Source organism: Scyliorhinus canicula, chromosome 13 (assembly GCF_902713615.1).
Source record: "Scyliorhinus canicula chromosome 13, sScyCan1.1, whole genome shotgun sequence".
Lineage (NCBI taxonomy): Eukaryota > Metazoa > Chordata > Chondrichthyes > Carcharhiniformes > Scyliorhinidae > Scyliorhinus > Scyliorhinus canicula.
Window position 1 is genome coordinate 153,988,247 of NC_052158.1, and position 17,742 is coordinate 154,005,988.

A 17,742-nucleotide genomic window follows, 5' to 3' on the forward strand; every position below is an offset into this window, starting at 1 on the left:
ATCTGACAGACTGTAAGAAAAGAAAAAATGGAAATCATTGAACATAACACCATAGAATTAACAGCACAGAAACTGATCACTCTGCCCAATAGTTTCATTGTGGTGTTCATGTTCCACACATACCTCATCCCATCTTGATGCCTCTCAGCCTATCAACATAACCTTCTATTCCTTTCTCCCTCGTGTGTTAATAGGTTTTCCTTAAATGCATCTAAACTATTCACCTCAACTCTCTAGAGTTCAGAAGAATGAAGTGAGATCTAATTGAGGTATACAAAATGCCAAAAGGTATGGATAAAGTAGACACGAAGCAGATTATTTAAAAAAAAAATAATCTTTATTGTCACAAGTTGGCTGATATTAACACTGCAATGAAGTTCCTAGTCGCCACATTCCGGCACCTGTTCGGATACACGGAGGGAGAATTCAGAATGTCCAAATTACCTAACTGCACATCTTTCGGGACTTGTGGGAGGAAACCGGAGCACCCGGAGGAAACCCACGCAGACACGGGGAGAAGTGCAGACTCCGCACAGATAGTGACCCAAGGCGGGCATCGAACCTGGGACCCTGGAGCTGTGAAGCAATAGTGCTAAACACTACGCTACAGTGCGATGATTCCTCTAGAATGGCATTCCAAAAAGAGAGGTCGCAAGAGACAGGAAATTTAAAACAGATTTGAAGAGAAACTACTTCTCCCAAAGGGTTGTGAAGCTGTGGAATTCGCTACCCCAGAGTGTGGTGGATGCTGGGACTGTGAGCAAAGTTAAGCAGGGGTTAGACAGATTTTTAATTAGTAATGGGTTGAAGGGTTATGGAGAACAGGCAGGACGGTGGAGTAGAGGCCAGGATGGGATCAGCCATGATCATCCTGAGGGTGTTAGGCCTGGGTGGCTACATTGCCAACCCTCGCTCCTAGGTCGTGTGTTCCAGGGAGATGCTCTCGCTGGTTTCATACTCCAGCTCTTGGTCTGTAACATTGTAGGTAGCAGATGAGGAACATATCAGCCATGATAGAATGGCAGAGCAGACTTGATGGGCTGAATGGCCTCATTCTGCTCCTATATCTTATGAACCACTGCATATGATAGCAAGCTTCACGTTACAACCACTCTTTAAGTTAAAAACAAAGGAGGCTTCAGTCCGCCGTGTCTAGGCCGTGTCTTTGACAGAGTTAGCTAATTAGATCCACTCCCCTGTTCTTCCCAATAGCCCAGAAGATTTCTCCCCCACAAATAATTATCCAATCTCCTTAACACCAGAAGAAAGAAGAGCAGGAGTGGCCCATTCAGCCCCTGGAGCCTGCTCTGCCTTTCAAGAAGATCATGGATGATCTTAATGTGACCTTAACTCCACTTTCCTGCCTGGCTCCCATAGTCCTTCACTACCTTGTCGATTAAATTCTGTCCTGAAATATATTCGATGACCCAACCTCCACCACTTGCTGAAGTAGACAATCTCAAAGATTGACCACCAGGGACTTTTCACAGTAACTTCACTGAAGCCTACTTGTGACAATAAGTGATTATTATCTTAGGGAAGAAATTCCCCCTTACCTCTGCCTTAAATGGCAGGCCCCTTATTTTGAATCCGTGCCCCATTGCTCCAGATTCCTCCGCAATGGGAAACTATGGGCTGGATTTACCGTCCTCGCGCGAGATTCGCGACACTGGCGACATCTCGCTAAATTCAAGCGAACCTCGTGAGGTGTCGTGATCCGGATCTCACCCGCATTCAATCCCAACCGGGCGCCGTTTAGTACTGGTCCACACAAACCTGGATCAGGCGTAATGTCACTTGGGGACTCTCCCAGGCTGTTTGGGACCTCTGGGTGGTCAGGGACAGCACTCGGTGGTACCCTGGTTCTCCGTCTGGCACCCAGGCACCTTGGCACTGCCATCCTGGAACTGTCAGGGTGCCAAGGGTAGGGGTCTGAGGGGGACCTTGCCCATGAAAGGGGGCATGAGGGAGTTAAGGGCAGGTATGGACGAGCCTCATCAATGTTGGGGGGTGAAGGGTGTGGATCCTGAAAGCAAGGTGGGTGCCCAAAAGAGACGTTGGGAGGGCTGAAAATGAGGGTGAACCTCAGCCACCGCATAGTGGGGTGTCCTCACTTGGGGGCGTGTGGGGCAATGCTCATGTGTGCATGGAGTGATGTTGTCCATGGGTGGGGGGTTTGGGGATCCTCAAGCTCATTTAGAGATCAGGTCACCCTTTCAAAGTGATGGCCCAATCTGTGAGGAGCTGGGGTCGATGGCATGTTCAGATACCAATTGCTGAAAACATTTCTAAGTGTGGGTTGGACCGAAGAGAAACTTGCCAAGGCCGCCCAAAAAATGACTTAAATTTGGTTGAATAGCAGTGTGGGCCTCACCCAAAATTCTGATGTAAAACACCCCGGCAAACTTGCCCAAAATGACACTTGGAGATGTTTTGGCTAAATCGCAACCATCCCCTTGGCATCTACCCAGTCATCCCCCACCCCCACAGAATCTTACCTTTCAATAAGATCATCTCTCAATCTGCTAAACCTCAATCAGCTCAAATGTTCCTCAGAAGGCAAACAGCTTTGTTCCAGGAACCAAACTATTGAACGACTTCCCTATCCCTTTTCAAATACGGGAAGGAGAACTGTTTGTGATCGCCAACCCCGATATTCACCCTTATCCTGCCGGGGGTGATGGGTAAGTGGGGCACAGTGAGCTGGACACACACACCCGATATTCACCCTTATCCTGGAGCTTATGTGGGTGATGGGTGAATGGGGCATGGTGAGCTGGAGACACACACACACACACACACACCCCCCGAGGCTTTGCTTTAGATGTTGGGCCTCTGTAAGGTCGGAAATACGTGACTCGCAGCCTTTCTGGAGAGAGAGGGGCTCCTGATCTTTGTTTGCCACCAGTAATTTTCCTGTAGATTCATTCATTCAGGTTCTCTGCATTCCAAAAAGCCCTAAGGACCCCCGCAATGACTCATCGGTGTGAGAGATGGGGCAACACGGTAGCATTGTGGATAGGGCAATTGCTTCACAGCTCCAGGGTCCCAGGTCCGATTCCGGCTTGGTTCACTGTCTGTGCAGAGTCTGCACATCCTCCCCGTGTGTGCGTTTCCTCTGGGAGCTCGGGTTTCCTCCAACAGTCCCAAGATGTGCAGGTTAGGTGGATTGGCCATGATAAATTGCCCTTTGTGTCCAAAGTTGCCCTTAGTGTGGGGTGGGGTTACTGGGTTATGAGGATAGGGTGGAGGTGTTGACCTTGGGTAGGGTGCTCTTTCCAAGAGCCGGGCAGACTTGATGGACCGAATGGCCTCCTTCTGCACTGTAAATTCTATGAGAGGTCCTTTCTGCTTCCAGGGAGATGATCACTTCTGGTGTTCTCTCCCCGGATGGGGTCATTATCACATTCAGCAGGCACCTGATGTTCAATGTCAGCTGCCTGCCCTTGACAAAGCCTGTCTGGTCCTCCGCAACTACCTTCCTGTGTAGGTTTCTATGAAATTCCCCCTTCATTCTTCTAAACACCAGTGAATATAATCCAAACTGACTCAATCTCTCCCCTTACATCAGTCTGGTAAACCTTCGCTACACTCCCTCTATAGCAAGAACATCCTTCCTCAGATAAGGAGACCAAAACAACACTGAATATTTCAGGTGTGGTCTCACCAAGGATCTGCACAACTGCAGTCCAAAGATGTGCAGGTTAGGTGGATTGGCCATGCTAAATTGCCCGTAGTGTCCTAATAAAAGTAAGGTTAAGGGGGGGTTGTTGGGTTACGGGTATAGGGTGGATACGCGGGTTTGAGTAGGGTGATCATGGCTCGGCACAACATTGAGGGCCGAAGGGCCTGATCTGTGCTGTACTGTTCTATGTTCTATCCCTGCTCCTGTACTCAAATCCTCTCACTATGAAGGCCAACACTCTATTTGCCTTCTTTACCGCCTGCTGTACCTGCATGCTTACGTTCAGCGGCTGGTGTACAAGGACACCAAGGTCTCGTTGCACATTCCCCTCTCTCAATTTATAGCCAATTTATAATAATCTGCCTTCCAGTTTTTTGCTATCGAACTTTATAACCTCACATTTATCCACATTATACTGCATCTGCCATGCATTTACCCACTCACTCAGCCTGTCCAAATCACACTGAAGCATCTCTGCATCCTCCTCACAGCTCACCCTCCCACCCAGCTTTGTGTCATCTGCAAATTCGGAGATATTACATTTTGTTCCCTCATCCAAATCATTAATACATAGTGAAAAGTTGGGGTCCCCCGCACTAGTCATTGACTGCCATTTGGAAAAAGGCATGTTTATTTCTACTCTTGTTTCCTGTCTGCCAACCAGTTTTCTATCAATCTCAATACACTACACCCAATCCCATGCACTTTAATTTTACACACTAATCTTGACTGGAGTGGCGTAGTGGTATTGTCACTGCACTAGTAGCCCAGTGACCCAGGGTAATGCTCTGGAAGGGGGAGGGAGAGGGGAGAGAGAGGGGGGAGGGAGGGGGGAGGGGCTGGGTTCGAATACCACCATATCCCAGTCTAACGATGATCATGAAACCATTGTCGATTGTTGTAAAAATCCATCTGCTTCATTCAAACCCTTTAGGGAAGGAAATCTCCCTGTCCTTACCTAGCCTGGCCTACATGTGATTCCAGACCTACAGAAATGTGGTTGATTCTTCAATGCTCTCAGGGACGGGCAACAAATGCTGGCCCTGCCAGCGATGCCCACATTACATGGATGAATAAAAAGCCATATTTCCCCAATCTCTGACTCAGAAAATTCAAGAAACACTCAAGGAGGAAGCACGAAAAATCCAGGCCTGCACTCCAGTGCAGCGCAGAGGGAGTGCTATACTGTCAGTGGTGTTGTTTGATGTATGTAATCCGCCTGGTCAGATGGAGGTAAAAGATTCCATGGCAATAGTTTGCAGAATAACAAGGGAGTTATCTCCATTGTTCTGGGCCAGTATTTTCCCTTCAGTCAACATTACATAAACAGATAATCTGGGTCATTAGCTCTGCTGTTCGTGTGAGTTTACTGTGTACAAATTGGCTGCTGCTTTTCCCATATTACAGCAGAGACTCGACTTCCAAAGTACTTAATCGGCTGTCAAGAATTTTGCTGACTGCCAGAGATTGTGAAAAGCACAACGTAAATGCAAGTCTTTCTTTTAATCGCCAGTATTTCTATAAATAATAAACATGTTTAAAGATAATTAGAAACACACAGAGTTTATCAAGCCCCGAGGAAAGCTTTGTTTGTGGCAATGGTCAGAATTATTTTTAATTCCGGAAGGCTCCAGCACAGTCCTGAGAGGTCGGTGACCCTGTTGACGGCAGATTGGAAACCATGGAGAGAAATGATGTAAACATCGGCAGGGAAAGATTTATTCAGGTCCCTATCAGAGCACCAATAAAAACGGCTCAGTTCTCCATGGAGAAGAAAAGGCAAAGAGGAGATTTGATAGAGGTGTTCAAAATCATGAGTGGGTTGGACAGAGCAGATAGAGAGAGACTGTTCCCGCTCGTCAAAGGAGCACGAACCAGAGGGCACAGATTTAAGGTGATTGGCAAAAGAAACAAATGTGACGGGAGAGAAAAGTTTTCCGCACAGCAAGTGGTTGAGGTCTGGAATGCGCTGCCTGGAAGTGTGGTGGAGGCAGGTTCAATGGAGGCATCCAAGTGGGCGTTAGATGATTACTTGAATAGAAAATATGCACAGGGATCCGGGGAATAGGCAGGGTAAAGGAACCAGGGGAAAGTTGCTCGATTGGAGAGCCAGTGCAGACCCCATGGACCCAATAGACTCCTCTGCACAGTAACAATTCTGTGATCCTGTGAAAAATTTCCCTATTTGTTATCTTATGTTGAAGTTGCAGTTAGGAATAGGGGTAGAGTACTCATCACCAGCTTTCATGATCAGATGAGATCTTTATTAGTCCATGAAAATTATTTTTCCAAACAAAAGCAAACTAATTTTCCGATTTCCCAAGAATTAGGTTGGTTAAATTCCTTAATCTCGACGTGGCAGTTTTCTCTCCGTAAAATGTTAACATTTCTTTTTGCCAGAATTGATTGATGGTTTATTTTTTTTTCTGGGTGCACAAAGAATCTTTTTTGTAAACGTTTGTAAAATTCCTTCTTACCAGCTCAATCTTCCACGTTGGAAAAGCTTCAGCAGGACTGAGGAACGGCGAGGACACCCAGAGCAACAGGAACAATGGGAAACTCCAAGGAAATATTTCAAAATTGCAACAGTAACCCGTTCCTAAAGTGTTCCTGTGCATTTCTTTTTGTTTTCCCCTCTTGCCAAAACAGCTGGAAAGCGACCCCTTCAATGAACATAAAAAAAGTAATGTTTCGCAAGTTGCTGCGAATATATGCTCAGCTGGGTCTCTTTGACCAGTGAGTTAGGAACAAGTTCTTGCACATTTCTGTTCTGAGCTTCGTTACAAAGGGCTAACGTTCACAATGTGTCAGAAGTGGATAGTAGCCCTTGAAGGCAGTCCTCCTCTCCGTCTCACCTCTCCAGATTGAAACCAGCTGCAAGAAACTGGAGAGGACGCCAAGTGGCGTTTTTGCCAGCGCAGCACTTCTGTCTCCTTATTGTATATGGTAATTCTTGCTCCTTGTGGCATATTCCTGCCTGTGAAAGTGCACAGCAGCGGCTGCCTGCGATCCGTATTACAAAGCCTTTACTGTGACTAAACAGGACAAATTTTACTTCTGTTATGTCAGACTCCAAGATTGCCACTGGTATTAATTCTGAAGTTACATTAATTACTCCAGTAATTTCAATCAGGTCGTGGGTTCAAGCCCCATTCCAGAGACTTCAGCACGTAATCCTATCATTCCAGTGTAGCATTTAGGGAGGACTGTACTGTTGAAGTTGCTTTTAGGCACTGTTGAAGTTCACCTGGCCAATATCCATGCCTCAAACATCACTAAACACATCACGCAGTGATTACTCTCACTGTGGGACCTCATTAGGTGCAAATTGGAATCACTCGAGTTACGAGAGTGGGCAAGACGTTCAGTTAAAGCTTGATAGGCAGCTTTGGGCAGCACAGTAGCATTGTGGGTAGCACAATTGCTTCACAGGTGCCAGGTTCGATTCCCGGCTTGGGTCACTGTCTGTGCGAGTCTGCGCATTCTCCCCATGTGTGCGTGGGTTTCCTCCGGGTGCTCTGGTTTCCTCCCACAGACCAAAGATGTGCAGGTTAGGTGGATTGGCCATGATAAATTGCCCTTAGTGTCCAAAATTGCCCTTAGTGTTGGGTGGGGTTACTGGGTTATGGGGATAGGGTGGAGATGTGGACCTTGGGTAGGGTGCTCTTTCCAAGAGCCGGTGCAGACTCGATGGGCCGAATGGCCTCCTTCTGCACTGTAAATTCTATAATTCTATGATAGGCCTGTAGAGGCAAGCTTCAAAATTTCAAGCTTCAAATCCACCTTTCCTGCACCTTTCTCCTCTTTGCTTCCCCCCCACACACACCTACAGTTCATCCTCTGATGTTAGTTTCCCTGCTGTTTGACCTTTCACATCTTTTGTCCTCTCTGGGGACTGCCATTAACACTCTTTCCCCTTGGTTTCTGTGGCTATTAGCACCCAGTTTCCCTGGATTGCTGTGGCTGTGACTCATCTTTCATTCTCACTCCACAGTATAAATATTTTCCACTTTCTCTGTCTGTTAGCTTTGACAAACAGTCACCAGACTCGAAACGTTAGCTCTTCTCTCTCCCTACAGATACTGCCAGACTTGCTGAGATTTTCCAGCATTTTCCCTTTCGCTTCAAAAGCTGTATTGGGCAGTGGGTGTGTAACATAACCCACAACTTCCTCCCAATTGTACTCTACTCCCCTTTATCAGCCAGGGGTCGTGAAGTTTTAGAAATGGTAGTCCTTTTCAAATGTAGCTGATTGCATGGGAATACTAGTTTGAGGTAACTGGGTAGGCAGTGGCATTGGGGCATTACGACTGGACTAATCCACAGACCCGGGTTATAAATTCCACCTTGGCAGATGGTGAAATTTGAATTCAATAAAAAGCTGGAATGAGATGTCGAATGATGGAGGTGTTGACCTTGGGTAGGGTGCTCTTTCCAAGAGCCGGTGCAGACTCGATGGTCCGAATGGCCTCCTTCTGCACTATGACCATGAAGCCATTGTTGATCGTCGTAACCATCTGGTTGGCTAATGCTCCTTCAGGAAGGCAATCTACCAGCCTTACCTGGTCTGGTCTACAAGCGACTCCAGATGCAGAGATTGACTCTTAATAACCAATTTTTTAAAAACTGATTTTGTGAAACATATACATTTCCTTGAACCAAAAAGCTTATTATTTCATTTCTGGGACAAGAGGCAGGGAATAGGTTCTGCACATGTGCAATAATGAATAAAAGCCAGAAGAGGGAGAGCTGTTAAACTATACAGTATTTCAGTCAGAGGTTGCAGAGTTTTCTCAGGCGAGCTGAAAGCTGTAACATGTCTGGAAAACAAACCACCCAAGTTATGCTATGTAGAGATCGGTTCTTTGAGTGGAATCAATGATGACTTGAATAATAACACTCTCCCCACCACTTCGACCACTCCTTGTTTAATCACATGTGGTCACCTACAGTTCATTATGGCCAACTCACCAGGGATCTCCACAATTGGAAGATTAAGCTCCACTGCTGGAGCAATAAATTTTTTTTTTTTACTGGAATTGAATACCTTCCTCCGTGGCATCTTTGGAGGTGGGGTGGCTTTTATTCAGGCGGGGAAGGAGTGTGGGTGAGTGTTGACCTGCCACTTTCCTATTTCTGGTTGGATTGAGCTGTGGCCGAAAGGCTCACAGGCATTGTTCCTGCCTTGGCACCAATTGGGGCCCTCATGTAGACAATAACTGCCCAGTTAAGGGCCTCATCTGACCACAGATAGGATTACTGGCACCTCTTCCTCAGGGTCACTGAGCAGAGTTGCTGGTCTCATTGGCCAAGAGCATTTGGCAGGCAGGACCTCTTCCTCTGGGTTCCTTGATTCTGGGGGGAAGGCCCAACACTGCCCACAAGTATCTGATTGGGCAGGTTGCCTTAAAGAGGAAAATTTAGGTGGGCTAAGCTTGTATCTGCTGGTGTTAGATGACTTGTTTGAAACACATCTTATTTTGACCGGGTCAATGTAGAAAGGATGTTTCCTTAGTACTGGGGGTCACCAGGTGCCACCCATTTGGGACAGAAGTGAAGAGAATTTTTTTCTGAGTTCAAGAATCTTTGAACTCTTCCTCGAGAGGTGGTGGAATAGAACTGTTTGAATATTTTTAATGCAGAAAGATTTTAGATCAGCAAAGGTTATTGGGGTAGGCAGGAATGGAGAGTGGAGGTTACCATCAGATCAGGGGTGGTCTCATTGAATGGCGGAGTAGGTTCAAAGGGCTGAGTGGTCTACTCCTGGTTTAACTCATTGTCCATGAGACCCACCTTCTGACAACCAGCTATCTCAGTGGGCATAAGAGAAGCTAGGACAGAAACTAGAAAAGGACAGGGGGGCAATAAAGGACATCTGGCCAGATGGCACAATTGGAGAAATACAGCACACATATCATAGAATTCACAGCGCAAAAGGAGGTAATTGGCCAATCGAGTGTGCACCGGCCCTTGGAAAGAGCAGCCTACCCAAAGCCAACACCTCTACCCTATTCCCGTAACCCCACCTGCCCTTTTTGGACACGAAGGGCAATTTAGCATAGCCAATCCACCTAACCTGCACATCTTTGGTCTGTGGGAGGAAACTGGAGCACCCGGAGGCAACCCACGCAGACACGGTGAGAACGTGCAGATTTCGCACAGTGACCCAAGCCGGGAATCGAACCTTGGACGCTGGAGCTGTGAAGCAACTGTGCTAACCACTGTTACCGTGCTGGCCTTCTCCATCTTAGTGACACAGCAGACCATAAGCTTCTGAAGAGGCAGGAAAAGGAGTTTTAAAACAACAGTTTGCAGTAAAGAAACCGGGGGTGGGGGTGTTTCTTTGCATTCTGGCATGATCCTCGATCAGAATGGATGAGTGTTTTCAGTGATCCAACCAGATCTGACAGCGGATGGCCAAATCAAGCATCCAGTCACATCCTTTCAGACGTACGGAGATTTCAGGATAAGAGGGCAGTTGACTCGAGAGACAGAGGACATGATGAGTTGAGGCAGAACCCGACGAGACAGGATAATGGTTCGGTTGTGGTCCATCCCATAAACAGCACACTGACTGCAAATGTTCTGGGCAGACAATATCCAGTTGAACAGGATGAGATGACTGTCAGAAGTCAAAACTGTCAGAAGAGAGCAAGGGCAGAGGGGGGAAAATACATTGCTTCTTTCACTTTACCAAATCGCCAAAGTTGCTTTACAGGACGAATGGGAAGCCGTAAAGATGTTACAGGAGTTATGAACATATTGATATTCAGTCAATGACAGATCTGCATTAGTGCAGCACGGTGGTGTAGTGGTTAGCACAGTTGCCTCTTGGCACCGAGGTCCAGGGTTCGATCACTGCCCTAGGTCACTATCAGTGTTGAGTTTGCACTCTCCTCCCTTGTTTGAGTGGGTTTCGCCCCCACAACCCAAAGAGGTGCAGGGTAGGTGGATTGGCCATGCTAAATTGGCCCTTTTTTAAAAAAATGACAGATCTGCATCTCAACTCATTTTCCTCTTTATGTTCAATAGGGCAGCACGGTAGCACAGTGGTTAGCACTGTGGCTTCACAGCACCAGGGTCCCAGGTTCGATTCCCCACTGGGTCACTGTCTGTGCAGAGTCTGCACGTTCTCCCAGTCCAGACTGCAGGTTAGGTGGATTGGACATGCTAAATTGCCCTCAAGTGTACAGAAAGGTTAGGAGGGGTTATTGGGTTACAGGGTTGGATGGAAGTGAGGGTTTTAAGTGGGTCGATGTGGGCCGAATGGCCTCCTTCTGCACTGTATGTTCTATCCCTCAGTACTTCATAAAAGAAAAATCTCTCCAACAGTCTTCAAATGACTGACGGGCGAAGAGGAACGACTGAGGGGGATTTGGGGAAATAGGAGCAAGAGGTTTACCTTGAACTGTGGCACACAGATTGTAAAGCAGAATAAATAAAAATCATGACAATGTGTACTGATCCTGTATGGTTTATTAAGTTTAACTGGACGATCACTAAAGTTGCCAAACAGCGATCACACCATCAAGCAAAAGGATTTACAGGCAAGAGTCTTCCACATTCGTCCTTTTAAGACTTCCCTTCTCTAAAAATGGTGCAGGTTGAGGTCACTGACTGACCAAAATCGGCATGATCACATACATGCACTCGCACACACACACACACACACACTTACATACACTGAGCCCACCGGCAGCAGACCTGGGTAGGAATATGCAACCCTTGTGCTGTAATGTAAAGTTATGTGCACCCACTAGTTCCATGGAAAAGGGTAAACAAGTGAAAACCAGAGTGATCGATAAGAGAAAATGTCATGGCCACGTAACCAACTTTTTTCAAAACTAAAAGTGGGTCACTCTGGCTCGCTTTGTCCTTCCTGGATAAGGGTCCTGGTCATTATACTTGGGATTAGTCAAGATGTATACAAGTTTATTATTTCTCAACTGGATAAAGCACGTATAGCTCCCCTCAAATCAGCTAACTTCATATCGAAATACCCTTGGGCTGTTCCCAAATACTTGAGATTTCAATCATTCATGATGTCCTCGTTTATGGGGCCATCTGCCAAACGTACCCCCTTTGCCCAGTGGCCGTCACTGCAAAAGGTTGTTTGTGATTTTGCAACAAAAAAAGTCAGCCAGCGAACTGACATTCTCCTTTCCCCCCTCACCATCACATTAACCAACAACAAGTAGCAACACTGCGACAAGAATTTTTTGGTCACAAGAAATATTTAAAAAAAAGACACTTTCGGCAATGCAACCACAGCTCAAAGAAAGGACCAGCAGTATCTCTTGATTGCACAGAACATTCATTACAACAATGCCATCAGTACACATTTCAATCTCTATCAGGAAAGTCCAGTTACATTCTATGTTCTATGGAACTACAATACGCATACATAGTTGGAAAATACATTTCATGAAGTGAATGTGAAATGGGCATGGGACAGGAGCTGCTATGCACACTGGGCGCTGCCAATGAGGAGCAATACATAAAAATCAACTGAAATGAGGCGAAAGCAGGATTGTTTATCGACTGGTCTCCATTGTTGGTGGTGCAGCCACATCCTTCTAAATGTAGCTGCTGCCATCTCCTAGGCAATGTCAAGTATACGGTGTAGTGACCAACAAGGAGAGAGAGAGTCCAATGTGTTTCAGTGGGTGCCACAGGGGGCTAATGGGTAAGCCCTGTTTCTCAGCATCTGGTCTCATAGATCCCGCTTCGCCCAATGTACCGGACCCATTTTATCACATCGTGATCGCTGTAGTTCAGCTTCGGCTCAAACACTTTAAGGTACCGCACCTTCAGTCCAGATGGAGCGAACGGGACCTGCGCAGAATAACAGGACGGATTGAGTACAATTGATAGTGGTCAAAAAGAACAAAGCTCATTTGGCTGATAAAGCAAGATATTTACATTATGCTGCTGTGATAATGGAGGGAAACATAAGAACAAAGAACTAGGATCAGGAGTAGGCCATATGGCCCCTCGAGCCTGCTCCGCCATTCAATGAGATCATGGCTGATCTTTTGTGGACTCAGCTCCACTTTCCGGCCTGAACACCATAACCCTTAATCCCTTTATTCTTCAAAAATCTATCTATCTCTATCTTAAAAACATTTAATGAAGGAGCCTCAACTGCTTCACTGGGCAAGGAATTCCATAGATTCACAACCCTTTGGGTGAAGAAGTTGCTCCTAAACTCAGTCCTAAATCTACTTCCGCTTATTTTGAGGCTATGCCCCCTAGTTCTGCTTTCACCCGCCAGTGGAAACAACCTGCCCGCATCTATCCCCTTCATAATTTTGTATGTTTCTATAAGATCCCCTCTCATCCTTCTAAATTCCAACGAGTACCATCCCAATCTACTCAACCCTTCCATGTAATCCAACCCCTTCAGGTCAGGATTAACCTAGTGAATCTCCTCTGCACCCTCCAGCACCAGTACGTCCTTTCTCAGGTAAGGAGACCAAAATTGAACACAATACTCCAGAGGTGTGGCCTCACTAATACTTTATACAATGCAGCATAACCTCCCTAATCTTAAACTCCATCCCTCTAGCAATGAAGGACAACATTCCATTCGCCTTCTTAATCACCTGTTGCACCTGTAAACCAACTTTTTGCGACTCATGCACGAGCACACCCAGGTCTCTCTGCACAGCAACATGCTTTAATATTTTATCATTTAAATAATAATCCCTTTTGCTGTTATTCCTACCAAAATGGATAACCTCACATTTGTCAACATTGTATTCCATCTGCCAGACCCTAGCCCATTCACTTAACCTATCCAAACCCCTCTGCAGACTTCCAGTATCCTCTGCACTTTTTGCTTTACTACTCATCTTAGTGTCATCTGCAAACTTGGACACATTGCCCTTGGTCCCCAACTCCAAATCATCTATATAAATGGTGAACAATTATGGGCCCAACACTGATCCCTGAGGGACACCACTAGCTACTGATTGCCAACCAGAGACACCACTAGCTACTGATTGCCAATCAGAACCATATTGAAACCTACACCATCTGGGTGGAAAACAGAAATATGAAAAAAGGGATTAAAAATATATATACATGTATATAAAAATATAAAATATATATATCGAGAAAGAACAGCAAAGAAAAGCATGGACCCATTAAAAACACATGCAGGCAGCAGTCCAGAATACGGCAGGATATTCAGAATGTCAAACTAGAACTAGGCTATTTAGGGACAATGCCAGGAAGCATGTCTTTACACAAAGGGTAGTGCAAGGCTGTCAGTTGGAAATTTCAAAGAGATCGGTAGATTTTCGTTAAGGCAGGATGTTTAGCACACTGGGCTAATTCGCTGGCTTTGAAAGCAGACCACGGTAGGCCAGCAGCACGGTTCAATTCCCGTAACAACCTTCCCGAACAGGTGCCGGAATGTGGCGACTAGGGGCTTTTCACAGTAACTTCATTGAAGCCTACTCGTGACAATAAGCGATTTTCTTTTCATTCATTTTCATATAAAGATTGAAAACTAAGGCAGGTTAAAATGGAGTTAAAATCAACTATAGCCAAAATCAATGGCAGTATACACTGGAGAGCTGGTTGTATGAAGTTGTAATGGTTAAAAAGGAAATGAGTCTCTCCTCTCTCTCTCTCTCCCCCTCTCCCCCTCTCCCCCTCTCCCCCTCTCCCCCTCTCCCCCTCTCCCCCCTCTCCCCCTCTCCCCCTCTCCCCCTCTCCCCCTCTCCCCTCTCCCCCTCTCCCCCATTACCCCAAAGCAGAAACAGGACAAAGCTCCAGCAGTACAAGGAACCAACCCTTTAAGGAGGGACAGTGGATTCATCGCCAGTTTAAAGGACAAACGCAAGTGAGAAAAATGACCGACAGTGCGCAAATCTCCAGGAGTTATTAAAGGAATAGGCTACATTTAGAAACGGTGGCCTTGAATTGGAAAAAGTACAAATGTTGCTCTGCTCAGCTGTGTTGTCACAGCCACAAAAGTCTTTGCTGCCCTCAGCCCAGCCTCGCAGACAGAAAACTGACATCTTGAAAGATGAGAATTGTAGATTTTTTTAAAAAAACATGCACACTTACAGGTAAATGGCAAATGCAACATTTATATTGCAGAATTCAGAAATAATCAGTAAAACACACGTTGCTTCAATGCGTTGCAGACGATAATTGTACTTGCCTCAAAGTTCATGGAGATGGGTGGGCGAGCCCATTTCTTCTTGTCATTCGTGGGTAGAAGCTCGATCTCAGCACTGATCTGTGATTCCTTCATTCCTGCCATTCGTTTAATCCTGCAGGAGTGAGTTGAGGAGGAATGCATGAATTCATCCTGTGCTTTCCAAATGCAAGTTAGGATGCAGCAAAATAGAAAGCACTTCTTCCACCATGCAGACAGCCACTTGACTCAACCACAACAATACAAAGTAAGAATTTTCCAGAATTATCTAGATTCTGGAGCGTTCCCAGTGGATTGGAGGGCTAGAAATTTAACACTGCTATTCAAGAATGGGGGAAAGAGGAGAACGCAAACTGGCAGCAATAGACCAAATAGCCTGACATGAGGCAATAACAGAGATGCGATCAATCGGCATATTTTTATAAAAATCATAGTACGAATCCACATGGATTTATGAAAGGAAATCATGTTTGACAACTTTTTGCAGTTGTAACTAGTACAGCCGATAACGTGGAGATAGTGTTTAAATTTTCAGAAAGCATTCAGCTACTGCACAAGAGATTGTAACAAAACTCCAATCATGGGACTGGAATAATGTGGTAGCATGGATTGAGGATTGGTTTACACAGAAAACAGGGAGCAAGAAAGGGCCGCATGGCAGCACAGTGGTTAGCACTGCTGCCTCACGGCTCCGAGGACCCAGGTTCAACCCCGGCCCCGGGTCGCTATCCTTGTGGGGTTTGCACATTCTCCCCATGTGCGCGTGGGTCTCACCCCACAACCCAAATATGTGCAGGATAGGTGGATTGACTATGATAAATTGCCCTTTAATTGGAAAAGAAAAGAATTGGATACTCAAAAAAAATTTTTTTAATAGGGAGCAGGAAGATATGGATCATTTTGGGTTGGCAAGCTGGAACTATTGGGGCATCACAAGAATCAGTGCTGGGCCCTCAGCTACTTCGCTCATATCCATTACTGCAACATAGGTGGGTGGGGCAGGAAACTGTTCAAAGGAAACAGAGAGGCTGTAAAGAGATTTAGATAGGTGAAGTGAGTTTGGCACGGAAGTGGTGGATGGAATATGATGTGGAGAAATGTGAGCCGTACATTTTAGTAGGAAACCAGCAAAACAGAATATTTTTTTAATGTAGAGAATGTTGGTATTCAGAGGGTGCACATGAATCATAATTAACAAGCAGGCAGAGCAAGTAGGAAAACAATTGGTATGCTAGCATTTATACAGGGGGATTGGAGTATAAAAGTAAACTAGTCTAATTATATTGTATAGGGCCTTAGCGAGATGATACCAAGTATCGTGTACAGTTTTGGTCTCCTTAGCCAAGGACATAATCGTCTCAGGAAACATGCATTGGGATAATTTGTGGCATGAGGAAATGTCCCCATGAGGAATTAAGTATACTACTCCCATATTGAATACAGTTTAGCAGAATGGGAGGTGATCACTTGAAAAATATAGAATTCTTATGGGCTTGACAGGATAGATGCTGGGATGTTGCTTCTCCTAGCTCGAGAGTCTCAAAACTAAGAGGCACAGACTAAGAAGGTCGACACAGTGGCACAGTAGTTAGCACTGCTGTCTCTCAACACCAAGGGGCCGGGTTCAACTCCGACCTCGGGCGACTGTGTGTGGGGTTTTCTCCCCACGTCTGCGTGGGTTTCCTCCAGGTGCGCCGGATTCTTCCCCCAGTCCAAAGATGTGCAGGTTAGGTGGACTGGCCATGCTAAATTGTCCCTCAGTATCCAAAAGGTTAGGTGGGGTTACGGGGATAGGGTGGAGGAGGAACTTAAGTAGGGTGCTCTTTCCAAATGCCGGTGCAGACTCAATGGGCTGAATAGCCTCCTTCTGCACTGTATGGATGATATGATTCTATGAAGAAGGGTCGGCAATCTGGGGCTAAACCGAGACGACATTTCTTCAAACTGTTGTGAACCTTCAGAATTCTGTTCCACAGAGGACTGTAGACAATTAGTCACCAATGTTCATTTAATTCAGTGATTGACAGGCGTTTAGATACAAAAGCAAGCAAGGGAAACTGGGATAGTGGAGAAAAATGTTAGCAGGTAGATTAGCCACAATTTTCTTAAATGGTGGACCAGGCTCAAGGGGCTGGATGGCCTAAATCTGCTCCGGTTGCTTGTGACCGATGTAATATTCTGCTCCTGTGACTCCAAGTTACCTTAATAGAATTGGCTTCATATACTAGGTTTGGCAATATAACTCGTCATTCTCAAAAAGGACAACATTTAGTTGTCTTTGAAAGAGCTGCTATCGCTACATGCACAAAATACCAGCACTTGTTGAATGTTGTTCCACATGACCCAACACTGTCCATATTCATCAGCAGGAATGCCCATACAAAGCGTGAGACTGTGTTTCTAACAGCAGCACCTAATCTGCTGCATTTAACATTAAATTCATTTTGCTCGAAGCTAAAGCTGCCCAATTAAAATTAAAAGCAACTTTTACAAAATGCACAAAGGGATGTAGACATATTCTCTACGATTCACTGCTGTGCTGGGAAAGCAAAGGTAGTTGTAAGAGATTTCTATTTGCATTGGTAAACATTAGAAACAAGTTATAGTTATTAGTGGGTTTAATTTAATGTTTTTGTGCCTGGGAGGGTAAAAACTATAGTTAGATTCATGCTGGACAAAGGTGTTTGTATGTGTCGGGGTTGGTTAAGTTCCAACTGGGTTTCTATTATGCTTAAGAGAGGGCTACGGCATGAAGAAAAAATGTAATGCATAAGCATGTGGCGGTTGCATAGCAACTGGAAGCCATTGTAAGGTTAAAAAAGCTTTTTTGGTTTTAGCTGAATTTGTGGGCATTTGGAGACAGGACCTTGGGGAGTGAATATTT

General features: G+C 45.6%; 2 protein-coding genes across 10 annotated transcripts in view; both read right to left on the bottom strand.

The window, feature by feature from the left end:
• mmp23bb (matrix metallopeptidase 23bb) overlaps positions 1 to 6,916 on the bottom strand; it is a 33,834-nt gene extending 26,918 nt beyond the window's left edge. The window contains exon 1 of the mRNA XM_038817175.1: positions 6,163 to 6,916. Coding sequence (XP_038673103.1) covers positions 6,163 to 6,303 — 141 coding nt within the window. The 5' untranslated portion in view covers positions 6,304 to 6,916. The remainder of the gene's footprint in view (positions 1 to 6,162) is intronic.
• Positions 6,917 to 11,143: 4,227 nt separating this feature from the next.
• The window catches only part of LOC119976617 (AP-2 complex subunit mu), a 63,259-nt gene continuing 56,660 nt past the window's right edge, over positions 11,144 to 17,742 (bottom strand). For all 9 annotated transcript variants that reach the window (XM_038817243.1, XM_038817239.1, XM_038817242.1 and 6 more), the window contains 2 exons: positions 14,862 to 14,973; positions 11,144 to 12,520 (listed from right to left, as the gene is read on the bottom strand). In XM_038817243.1, the coding sequence (XP_038673171.1) occupies positions 12,386 to 12,520; positions 14,862 to 14,973 (247 nt within the window). In that variant the 3' untranslated portion in view covers positions 11,144 to 12,385. The remainder of the gene's footprint in view (positions 12,521 to 14,861; positions 14,974 to 17,742) is intronic.